The 13,122-nt window shown below is 39.4% G+C and overlaps 1 protein-coding gene across 1 annotated transcript; it reads right to left on the bottom strand.

The window, feature by feature from the left end:
• Positions 1 to 6,838: 6,838 nt before the first annotated feature.
• LOC147632909 (transketolase, chloroplastic-like) lies at positions 6,839 to 10,762 on the bottom strand. Its single transcript, XM_086807829.1, has 7 exons — positions 9,828 to 10,762; positions 9,658 to 9,748; positions 9,466 to 9,571; positions 8,603 to 8,885; positions 8,353 to 8,501; positions 8,113 to 8,266; positions 6,839 to 8,012 (listed from the first exon to the last, which is right to left on the bottom strand). The coding sequence occupies exons 1-7, from the start codon at positions 10,338 to 10,340 to the stop codon at positions 7,053 to 7,055; spliced, it is 2,256 nt and encodes a 751-aa protein (XP_086663955.1). The 5' UTR covers positions 10,341 to 10,762; the 3' UTR covers positions 6,839 to 7,052.
• Positions 10,763 to 13,122: the final 2,360 nt, after the last annotated feature.

The raw sequence follows: 13,122 nt of genomic DNA on the forward strand, positions 1-13,122 counted from the left end.
TGAATATATTTATATACTTCAATGATTTATGCATTTATTCCTTCATTTATCAAGTAGTCCAACACGCATACAGAAATACATAAATGTCTCATCAGTAAAGCCCTTCTAGAATAATGTTTAGACAAGCAAGGTGGACACAGTGCCCCTTTTGGATCGTAGCTTCTGAGGACTTTCCACATGCTCCCCACTATTAAAGCCAAAGGAAAATCCTCTTTTATAAGAGAAGGATAGTAAAAAGATCGAGGGCTCCCCCTCCACTATAGCCACCTACTCACGGGGATAATCACTCCTAACATGCCCTAAACCCCATTCTAAATGGTCTTTAAGTGTCATTCTATCTTTAATCCTTCGTAACACACTAATGAGTATAATCAAGCATTGAGAATAAACCCATGCTACTCAAATATGCCATAACGTGCTTTTATGTGATGAATTATGGTGTTTTTTTTACAAATCATCTACCATCACATTAAACCCAATTAGGATAGAACTTTCCATGTCACATAAACTCAATAAAACAAGCATATTCTCTTCACAAAATATACTAAAACTCACTACCCATCTTTAATTAACGATCCTCCATTAAACATGCAATTTGTATCACTTTACACTACAACCAATTACAAAATCATTTTCTAATAAATCCCTTCAACATATACGTTATCCATAAAAAAAATAAACATAAGTTTATTTTTAAAAAATTTATAAATTGTTTTTAGTTTACCATTTATTGAATTTCTAAAACTATATCCAAAACCAATGAAAAATACATAATATTTATTTAAAAACCATTTTTTGTAAACTAAAACCATCAAAAATAAGATTACATCATACACATAAATAGAATCTTAATTTTCTATAATTATTAAACATGTTTATCTATTTATTTTGAATTATCTTTCTAATTTCTAGATTTTAAAAATACCACTTAAGCTCTAAAATACCATATCAAAGCTCCATGAAATATTCTCAAATTTTTTATATCAAATAATATAATTTAAACCCTCTCTAATTAATTACTCAACACTAATCTCATTCATCAACCATGGTTCTTGCAAACAGTGAAATTTTATAATTAACCTTTAATTAGCAAAGCTATTCCAATTCTAAAATAATAGTGTTTAATCATCATGTTCTTTCTCTTTTTTGAATCAAATTCCAAAAATAATCACTAATTAAAATAGTTCCTTTGTTAATTACCATTCTGCCCTGTTTTAGTAATGTGATTAATTAATCCACTAAATATGTTTAACCTCAATAATTCACTTAATTTGGATGCACGGTTGATAGTAAATGTGTTGCTAAGCCTTCTAGAATTCTATTTTTTTTTCTTTTCCACTCCAATTTTAACAATCATCAATGCATCACTTTTTAATCAATAATTATCCTCTTAATTATCCTGATTAACAAAATTAATATTGCTAATAACTTTTCCTATAGGCCTCAAAATGTAGAATGGATGCTTTTATTGTGTTTGGCATGGCCTTGTTCCCTAAGATTGACTATCTACTTACCCTATTTTGACATTTCTAACTCATTTTACATCCTTTTCAAAATGGGGTTGTCCTCAAACTCGTAAATCCTCTCTTCAACCTCCTTCACTTGAAATTGAAAGACATTTCCCGACCCAAATTTGGTCCTAAATGCTTAAAATAGCTCATAAATGATATACTAATGCACTCCTACTAACTTCTCATTAATTATGGACCCTGTCAAGGCTCGACAACACATTTACCACTTCTGCGTCATTTTATTATTTTCGGTGAAAAACATAAAAAAATACATGAAAAATGTCTCAAAATTGGGCCATATGTCCTAAAAATAGAGAATAATAGAAATGAGAAATATCTTTAAAATATCTAATTTTCTTGCTTGAAATAGAGAAGTAATGAGAATTAAGAGAGTATACATGGGTTGTGGAAAGCATGATTATATTATGAAAATTTGGTCCTTTTTATAAAGAGAGGCCCCTCTTTACAAGGTGTGTGCATGTATGTTGCCAACCACATATGCCACATGTCAAGACATGATGCCAAGGTGTCACCTTTATAAGATCCTTCTAAGAGGTTGTTCCTACACACAAAGGAACTGACACACTAGCGATTGTACACACACACTAGAGCTCTTTATTTCTAGGCTTACACACACTAGAGTGCTAGTTTACACAACCACCTAGCACTGGTTGATTCCTATATTAATCACTATTAATATTTAACATTCCCCCCCATACTGGTAATGTGGCTAGAAAGCCCTGTCATCATTGACTAGGTTTGCTTTTTCTTCTAGTTGTTGCTTTTTGTCATCTTAGAGGTAGAAGTAGTAGAGTTTGCAATCTTCATCAACTTTCAACTTTGCAAGTCTCTTCCAACACTCTTCAATATAGTGCAAATCAAGTTTTGTTCAATTCTAAAAAATATAAATTTTATTAAAAAGTACTATAAATTGACCTGCTTGGCAAGGAAAGGGTGTATCTTATACCCCACTCATCCTTCAAGAAAAAGGTCATGGATAAGATCCATTCTAATGTGACGGTTCTCTAAAATGAGCTGTAAGGTCTTTTTGAGAGCGTTCAAAATGGCCAAAATTGTGTTTTCAACATAAAACTATCAATAACAACCAAGTGCCCCACTTTGCACTCAAATAACTCAAAAACGAAAGAGATTTGGATTTTTAGAGTCTCATACACTCTTGTAGTGTTTCTTGTCTTCTAAAACTTTCGTGTTTACCAACATCTGATTCTAAACACAGAGAAAGATAAACTCTTAGCAAAATATCCTCTAATGAAGATTATACCTAGAATCTAGTCATAAACTAGTCAAATCTTCTATCTTCTAATTCTTTATCTCCAAAAGTGTTTATTCTATGAGTCTTTAGACTAAGGCGATCATTTAAAAATAATAAATTCAAGAATCACTCACCGTTAAGCATGCCATACCTCAACTCAGATTCTCTCATATACATGCTTATTGATTTATTCATTTAATCTCAAAAAAATTAAAGTAAAATAATAAAAAGAGTATTTGTATACTTCCTCGATATATTTGATGATGTCTTGATTGATTAGGCATCCATGTCTACTCTCTAAAAGTTGTGGAGGAGGGGCTATTTGTAGATTTAGCAAGCCTCTCAGATCTGCTGTCAAGGCTGCAACATGTACACAATTATCAAAAACTAGTCATGTGGATGCTTAAAATTACCAGAATGTGTGCGGTCTACAACCTAGCATGGGCGGAATCGCCAAATCAGCTGTATGTGAAAGTCGACTCCAAAAATAGGTCATGTTTTACTTTTTTTTAATCAAATTTCGATTTGCATGTCCATCTACACTTTTAAAGGCTTCCTTTGAGCACACTAACTAATTGAAAACTCAATCGTGAATTTTCACTCAGTTTTAATACTTGAAATTTTTACTGCTTGGCTGAAAACCTGTTGGAATTCATTTACTAAAATCTGTAGCATCCAAAACTTAAGATTATCTTTAGTCATAACTTGGTTAATCTCGGAGGTATGTTGCACCTTCATCCTCTGCCTTTTGTGAGAGAACCATTGCAAAGGACAATCTTCATTTACCTTAATCTCTAAGCAACAAGAGCTCTCCCTTCACCCCATTAGACAAAAGAGCAAGGTCCTCCTCCTCCTATACTGAAGAATAACGTAGGTGGGATTCTCATTCCCAGGCAATGTCCATGATCACTCTCTAAGTCAAGAAGTCCATCATACCTCAAATATAATCTTAGAGTTCTGGAGCTGCTTGGGTGGTCCTTGAGACCACCCAAGCAGTTCATCATACCTCAAATATAATCTTAGAGTTCTGGAGCTGCTTGGGTGGTCCTTGAGACCATGTTCCAATCTCGTAATGAAGCGCGAGTCATGTACTTGATGCCAAGAGCTGGACAGCTTGACCATGAACGAGGGTGATTTCATCGTAGATCACCTTACCAAGGTAATAGACCTAAAAGAACACTAGCCTGTTGAATATAAACAAGAAATTGGTCCATTCTTAATTCCTTACCCGAGTCTTACCAGAGTTTTCATACTTCTCTAAATTTCTCTATGATGAGGAGGAGGCAATTCTTTATCCTTTAAGGAGCTGGTTGGATTAATTCTCCATGAGGAGCAAACCAGGAAGTACACCAAGGGTGATGCAAGAAGCCTTCTTCTCTAGGAACAAAGGTAAAGTGGACTCGTCATATAGGGTGATCCAAGAAGAAGAAAGGAAAGTGTCATTACTACCACAAGCTAGGCTTAGGGTCTCTACAAGCCCCAGGGAGCTCGCACATCAAGTTTGGTTACATTCTGATAAAAAAAGTTTGGCTATCTTCTTTTTGTGTGCAATTGTTGTTTCTGCATGTGCATGTACTTACTCTCCCAAAAAGACCAGTTGTCAGGCTTTGCCTTATCAAGATTGACTATCTTATCTATATTCACCAGATGGACTAAACGCATAAGCATATTTAAGACTTAGCTATAGTGACTAGAGATGATCTCACTCGTTAGAACATGATAATTGATTATGTTAAAAACAAAGATTCCCATGTGACTTAAAATATTAAGAGAAGTTAAGGATTGTTTGAATTAAAAGCTTGTTTTATACTTGAAGTTGATTTTGATTGATTTGAATATCCATGCCTTGAAAGATTATGGACTAGAGATGAGCGTGAGATGATATGTATGACTTGTGATTGCTTTGTTTTGGAATGAATGATTGATATGCATGTGATGAGACTCGACATAAGATTTTGAGATTTGGGTCGGCCATCCATCGAACAGTGAACAAGATTTATGCTCTCTGGGAATCATGTGTAGAACCCAAAGAGGACGAGATTCAGAAAGAGGCATACACGGGATAGCTATGATGTCCAGTGTGGAAGTTGGGTGGACGGGCATCGGAGAAAGCCTTAGATTAGTTGAATTTTTGTCATTATGACTATCCATGTTGTCAAGCATGGTGATGATGACAGAATCTTTGAGATAGACACATATATGTTGATTGATTGAGATGCTATGCTTTAATTGATAGAGATTTATATTATGTGAATGTTTGTTTGAGATTATTTGATTCTTTGCTTATGTGATAAGAATCTTGGATATGGCATGCATGCTTGTTGCTATTTGAGAAGGTTGATTTGATTGTATTGCTATGTAGAAATAGCACGATTACGCAAGTTTTGATGTTTCTTAGATTAAATTGTACGATTCGGGACTGTCACAAAAGGAGTACCTATGTAAAAGAAAAATTTACAAGCAGACATCTATCTAGTCTGCATAAATCCAACAGTTTACAAACAAGCACAAAAGTAGTGAAGAGAAAAGCTGGCAAGTAACCTATTGCAAAGGAATGATTGTATTGCATACTGTCAAAAATGATTTCTACACAAGTGACTATTTTTTACACTAAGTCACTCGAACTTAAAAATAGTTTGGTAGTCTTAAGTCAGTATGACGCGAAGCTTTTAGACTTTATCTACTTGCCATTAACCTCAAGGTAAGGTTGCTTTATGTGCTCCGTCATCATCTTACAAAAGATAAGTGCCTGATCAAGTGGACAAGATGGCAAAGCGTAATTGATACAAGTGGTACATATCTTGTGATCACGACGAAATTTGGAATGATTTGCATGGATAGACAGTGTCTTAGTGTGACTTGATATTATCTCTCAATCTCACAACATGATCATTAGATGCGAGATTCTTTGTGGCAAATACATTGACCAAGGTGAGGGTGTGTGTGTGTTGAATTAGAGTCAAAGCAAAGGTTGCATGCAGTGAAGATCTTGGAGGTTTCTGCAAGATCGATAGTTCTCTAGGTGATGGGTCATACCATGGGCCATGCTTATGTCTGCCATGGTTCCCCCATCTAGAGATGTATCTAGAGAGTTGGTGTTGACAAGGTTAGTTGCAAGTGCATGTATATCATTAGGTGTGAGATGTGAAAAAAATGTGATGTCCATAGTAAAGGCAATCGGTCTTACCATGAACCACGCTTGTGTCCACCTTGGTCCCCCCCCCTCTAAAGACGTACCTGGAGAGTTGGTGTAAATACGGTTAGTTGCAAGTGCATACCATTAGGTGTGATGTGAAAAAAATGCAATAACCATGGTAAAGTATGTAGGTGACATGCATGAACGATGGGCAGAAGGTGTGCCCTCTGTGCTTCTCCAACCTCCAAGATTTCTCCAACTCAATTTGCTACTTTCTACGACATTTATTCTTTTATTGGGGAGTAATAATCACTCAATTGTTCATGCATGTAAACTGTTAATAGTGATTGTGGAAATAAACCAATGCTAAGTGGTTGTGTAAACTAGCACTAATGTATGTGAGCTTAGGTTTAAATAAAGCGGCTCTGCTGTGTGTGAGCGATCACTAGTGTGTGGGTTCTTTTGTGTGTAGGAACCTCCTCTTAGAAGGATCTTACGTAAACAACGATATGAAGGTGACACCTCTTAGGGACACTTGGCTTTATGACTTGACTTGTGGCATGTGTGGTGGCAATATATGCACACACCTTAAAGGGAGCCTCTCCTATAGAAAGGATCAAAATTTCATAGTACATTCATGCTTTCTGTATAGTTCCCTGATCATGATTAATCCTCTGTTTATGTGTTAATAATTATTCTGCTGGTCAACATTAGTATCTTCCTACGCATCAATAGAGCTCTTGCTCAGTCTCCATTGATGGGAAGCCACAACAGACAAGCTAGTGCATCCACATCAGAAAGTTGCAAGTGCAGCTCTATAGCAAGGCCCAATGAAACATAATTCGACAAGATTAAGGTGCGCACTGGAGTTGAAAACACACACACACACACACTCGCTCTCCTCTCAATTCTCCATACTTTCCAACATTCATTTTCATGTTGCTAAAAGTTCCAGACATGAGAACCTTGACAGACTCACATAAGAATGCTTATTTTACATTCAGAACAAACACAAAAATATTGGAGCATATGTTATGAACTCATAGAACAGCACCGTCCCAGTTCAATGTTGGAAAAGGTTCTACCAACAGCTTTTGCGTTTACAAAATTGTAAAGCTAGGTACACATGCGTTTACAGCACCTCCTTGGCTTTGGCAACTACATTGTCTACAGTAAAACCAAACTCCTTGTAAAGGATACCAGCAGGTGCACTTGCACCAAAGTGGTCAATGCCTACTGCCTTGCCTTTGGCCCCAACAAACTTATCCCAGCCAAACGTTGAACCAGCTTCCACACTTACTCTTGCAGTAACATCAGCAGGAACCACGCTCTCCTTGTACTCAGCACTCTGCTCATCAAACAGTTCCCATGACACAAGAGAAACAACTCTAACAGTTTTACCCTCCTTCCTTATGACCTCGGCAGCCTTGAAAGCAATCTCCAACTCAGACCCAGTTCCAAACAGAATTAAATCAGGCTTATTTCCACACGAATTGTCACTAATGATGTAGCCTCCCTTAGCGACTCCTTCAATAGATGTCCCGGGTAGGTTAGGGAGCTTTTGTCGAGAAAGAGCCAGAATGGAAGGCCTTTTCCTACTCTCCACAGCCACCTTGTAAGACCCTGCAGTCTCGTTTCCATCTGCTGGACGCAGCATCAGGATGTTGGGCATAGCTCTGAAGCTGGCTAAATGCTCGATAGGCTGATGGGTGGGACCATCTTCTCCCAGCCCAATGGAATCATGAGTCATAACATAAATCACACCAGCCTCACACAGTGCAGAGAGACGCATGGCAGCTCGCATGTAATCAGTGAATACAAAAAATGTGGCACAATATGGTATGAGGCCACTACCATGAAGCGCTATACCATTGCAAATGGCCCCCATACCATGTTCTCGCACACCAAAACGTATATTGCGCTCTGCAGGAGTATCTTTTTGAAAGTCTGTAAACATCTTCAGAAGAGTCATATTTGATGAGGCGAGATCAGCACTGCCTCCAATAAGCCCAGGAATAACCTTTGCAAGTGCATTGAGACAAGCCTGCGAGAGGTTTCGGGTGGCATCACCTGGTGTCTCTGGAGTGTATGTCTGCAATTCCGAGGAGAATGTTACTTATATATCCTGTGCACTTAAATCATTAAAAGGGAATACAAACTCCAGATATCAAATGAAGATCAGCAGAACTCACTGGTAAAGCTTTCTCCCAGCCTGCAGGTAGTTCTCCACTAATCAAGCTTTTAAATTCCGCAGCTTCCTGAGGATACTTCTTCTCGTATGCAGCCAGATCTGCATGCCATTTCGCTTCTAGGTCTGCTCCACCCTTAACATGGCGACTCCAGTGACTGCAATCAGCTCACCCAAACTGCTTCAGTACAACACTTTTACACCTACACTCACAAATCAGGGAAGAAGGTCCCAACTTATTCACCTTTTCACATCTTCTGGAACAAAAAAGGGTTCATGAGGCCAGCACAAGTTCTGGCGAGTAGCATCCACCTCCTTGGCACCAAGTGCACTCCCATGAACACTGTAAGAATTGCATTTGTTTGGAGAACCGTACCCAATCGTGGTGGTCACCTGCAGACATGTTGCAAATGTTATTCATACAAAATACAAGCCCCGGCCAAAATATAGGTTAACACCAAGATACTTGTGGATTAGCTGATGTGAGACTCAACCTTGATAAGAGTTGGCTTATCGGTCACAGCTTTAGCATCTGCAATGGCAGCCCGGATAGCATCATAATCTGTGTTGCCATTTTCAACCCAAATTGTGTGCCAACCAAGAGCTTCAAACCGAGCATCAACATTCTCAGTAAATGCAATCGCTGTGTCACCATCAATAGAAATATGGTTATCATCATAGAAAGCGATAAGCTTTCCAAGACCCCAATGGCCCGCGAGAGAGCAAGCTTCATTTGATATTCCCTCCATGTTGCATCCATCTCCAACAATACAGTAACTGAAGGTCAAAAAAGAGGTGTAGGCAGCCTTGAACAGATCATGCTTCCCAAAACAAAAACAAGCAGCAGGCAACCACAAATGTATTTCAAAACTTAAAAGAGAGCTGTAGTCAAGCAATTGCTAGTATACAGCGTAAATAAAGAATCAGTAAAGACCACAAATAACTACCAAACGTATGACTGACACGGACTAACATCACAGTCTGCAAAAAAGACAGCAACAGCAAATAATTGTAGCATAAATCTGGGTATGAATTGAAACAAAAGTGCATGCCAAAGACTCCTGTGTGTTTCAAAGAGGCTATATCCCAAGATCAACCATTAGCAGACATACCTTCACCCAGGATAACAAACATGACCTCGTTATTGGTCATACGGCTATCCCATTGTAGCAGTACCCTGTCCCTTGAGCCTTGCACCTCACTTCCCACATCTTATCACTACCTAGATTGCTAGCTATCCCATTGCGTCTTCAAGTGAGATCGACACAATAATACAAGATCCAGGCAAACTATGTTTCAGAAGAATTCACATGCAAGGTTAAGAGAAGATATACGGCAAGAAGGAAAACGAGCTTACGTGTAGTGATCCACTATAGTAGCATCCGGCTTGTTGAAGCGTGCCGCTAAATGCTTTTCGGCGAGAGCCAAACCTACGGCGTTACAAATGCCCTGACCAAGGGGACCTGCGAGACATTGGGAGGGCTTCATTTTTCTGCGTATGACGAATCAAAAAGCAAAAGAGGTTCGTAAAGGCTGCGCGCACGCACACCTGTTGTGACCTCGATACCAGGAGTCTCGAAATTCTCGGGGTGACCAGGAGACCGACTCTTCCACTGCCTGAATTGCTTCAGATCTTCTTCCTGCCAACGTCACAGGGTGAGACGAACAGCAAGAGAAGGAAGGAATGTAAGGAAGAGGGGCGGGGGCAGAGAGGCGGACCTGGACGCTGTCGTAGCCGGCGAGGTGGAGTAGGCCGTACAGCAACATGCAGCCGTGGCCAGCAGAGAGGACGAAACGATCGCGGTTGAACCAATAGGGGTTCTTAGGGTTGTACCTCATGATCTCGTCGTAAAGGATGTGGCCCATCGGGGCGCATCCCATGGGCAGGCCCGGGTGCCCAGAGTTCGCCTTTTCCACGGCGTCGATCGCGAGAAAGCGGATCGTATTGATACACTTCTCCACTAGGGAGGTGTCGGTCTTGGGCACGGTCTCTACCGCTGCTGTGGCGGTGACATGGTGGAGTTGCTGGATACTCCTGCGGTTGCTCTTCCTTTGCTGGTGCTGCTGGTTATGGATGGCCGCGGAGGAGGAAAGCTTGAGGCCTGTGAATTTGACGAAGGGCGAGGGGGTAATATGATCTGGTGTGGAAGAGGCAGAGGAGGCCGAGACGGCGTGCGAAGAGAGGGAGGAGACGCAGGCAGCTGTAAGGGCGCTGGAGGAAGTGGTAGCCATGGCGTCTACTATAGCTGTCTGCTCTCTCTCTCTCTTTTTGTTTCTCTGAACTCTTCTAGGCTAGAAATCCGTACCGTTTCTCTTCGGGAAAGAAAGGGAGGGGGTTGCAGGCCTAGAAGATTGCAGAAGGTTTTTAATGGATGTGCCAATTTCCTTACGTGTGGCTGCCACTGCTTGCCTTATCACACACCACATCCTTGCCTTTGGCTTTGCGTCGCATATTCATCGCACCTTTAGCAAGATCTGGGAGGATTTTTTAATATGAATATATATATATAATTGCAATTCACTTTAAGCTTTTACAAACTACAAGATTTGGAAATCAGTTGGGGTGAACCAGCTTGGACTTGTCAATTAAAACACCACTACGCACCTCTCCTACCTTGAAAAAGCACAATGTAGGTGAACCAGTTGCGAGTCTTGACTCTCGCAAGGATAAGCCCAATTACCTACTAGGGTTTTTACTCCGTACTCGAGCTAATGATACTAGGGGCGTTTTTGTGTTGAGTAGCTTGGAGGGGGGGACTCACGACTCAAAAGCCACTTTGTTGGAGCGTGATATGTTCATTACACTACAATGACATCTTCATCACTCAAGACACCCTCCACAACGTCCTCTTCGGGATCAATATAAACAATGTTCATGTGCCTAATTTGCACGCTACCATAGCACAATCTCCACATCTTGCATAAAGCTCTATTATCACTTGCCCTTCTTTTGCATGACGCTTCAACAGGCTATCCCAAAAACATCCACCTATGTAAAGAAAAAAATTCTCTTAATTCCATAAAAAATTGTAACACCCTTAATTTGGAGCACTTATATGTTTATACCATACCCTCCCATACTCTCCCATCTGGGCGTCTTGCCCAGTGCATCGTGGTGCAAGGATTAATAATATAATCAGGCGAGAAAGGTTGTACATGGTTTATTCCAACTATGCTCGTGAAGGTAGCAGCGACGAGGGTATATGTCTGCGTAAGAGTATGAGATGAGTTATTGTATACAGAAAGTAACGTTCAATGGTAACCTTTATGTTTAATGTTACTTACCTCTTGTCCAAACGCCTTTCCAATCTATGTTGTATACTGCACATTCACCAAGGTGTCTAAGGAGAAGCCACATTGCTCAACCTGTGCTATAATGGTTGTCACTTGCATAGTACCAACAATGACAATAAGAGAGCCATTGTCATCTAGGATAGTCTCACAAATTTGAAGCAATAAAGGCTCGTCTCCTTCTATGTGGTAGACATAAAATGTGAGAATTTGCTTCATGTATACACAATAACACTTAAGGTCTTAATGAGATGAAAGAATCCTCTCATCACTCACATGTATAGAGCTTCCATGGCGGGACAATGTCATCGAGGTAGCCATAAATAAAACCTCTTGTGGGCAACCTCACTACAATACAATCACATGTTATGCTTATATTGACACCTTTAATATTAAAGGTCTGGTTTACCTCTTTCCACGATTTACAACATGTCAAAAGAGATGTACTAGCTCCTCTCAACACTCCTGGTTCTGAATTACACATCCTATCTTCAAAGGATCCCCAACAAATGTCCTCGTCTTTGGAGAATCATGTCCTGCTACACCATGTTGAGAAGAGTTACACATTAATTGTCATTACACGATATAAAAGACACACATTTACAATCCTTACACATGTGTTCACAATTTGTTATTATACATGTCAACGTTGAGGCTTCTATAACAGTAGAGGAACTAGCACTTTGATGTTGCAACATGCTTGGAACACTGAGGACTATTATCGAGGGTGTATGACGAGACAATCCTACAAAGCATAAATTTTGTAAGTGCATGCACTACACATATACAATACTCTATCATTACTAAAATGAGTAAAATCATACCTAGCAAATTTATTTGGATTAGAGTCAAAACACCTAGGCTAGGTGGATTATTATGTTGTAATGGTGCATTTGGCACTCCACCTCTTGCCAAGCTTATTTGGATCCATAACTTATTCATCTATGTTATTATTCCAACCCTATAATAATCAAACCCCTCACCTCTTGCCAAGAATCTATGGACATATAACTAAATCATGTACATTAGTATCCAAAATATTTAATAATAAAACTAATGAATCACGAGTAAAAGAGTGTCCTGCATGTGTTGCTTGCATGACCCACTTCGTCAACTTTGGGGTTGCCTCAACCTTGCGAGTGCTATCCTTGGAATCGCTTTCACCATACTTTGATGCGGAGACATGAGAGTCATCTTCTTCCCCTCATGCCTTTGCTTTTTTCTCTTCCTTCGTTGCATCCTTCTTTGGCTCTTTTGCCCCTTCATTATCATCATCCTCTTCATGTTCATCAGCCCCTTCATCTTTTATAAGACCTTTGCCCTTGTCTTAAGCATGTGATTAGTCATGTAGACTTCTAATCTTCACAATAGAAATCACGATTCGAAACGATATAAGAAACAATATTAAAAAAGAATTGAAATATCTAATTGTATAGTACATACCATCTTTGATTGCTTTGATTTACAGGCCCGAGTATACATCTCCTTCTCGCTCTTAAAGAAATTTTCCATTTGTAAAGTCAAGGAATAATGGACATCTAGTGTATATCCATGCATCCCAAAGGTCTTGAAGTTGTTGCTATGTATACATAGTGCTCTCATGTCATGGATCGTGCCAGTCATTTATGATGGTAGGCACAGCTACAATATAATTATTGACATGTCACTTACGAATCCATCTACATATAATTGTTTTCATTTAGTTTACGAATATAAGAGCACA

The sequence above is a fragment of the Cibotium barometz genome, chromosome 13 (assembly GCF_041138505.1).
Source record: "Cibotium barometz isolate CiBa-2024 chromosome 13, ASM4113850v1, whole genome shotgun sequence".
In the NCBI taxonomy this organism is placed as follows: Eukaryota; Viridiplantae; Streptophyta; class Polypodiopsida; order Cyatheales; family Cibotiaceae; genus Cibotium; species Cibotium barometz.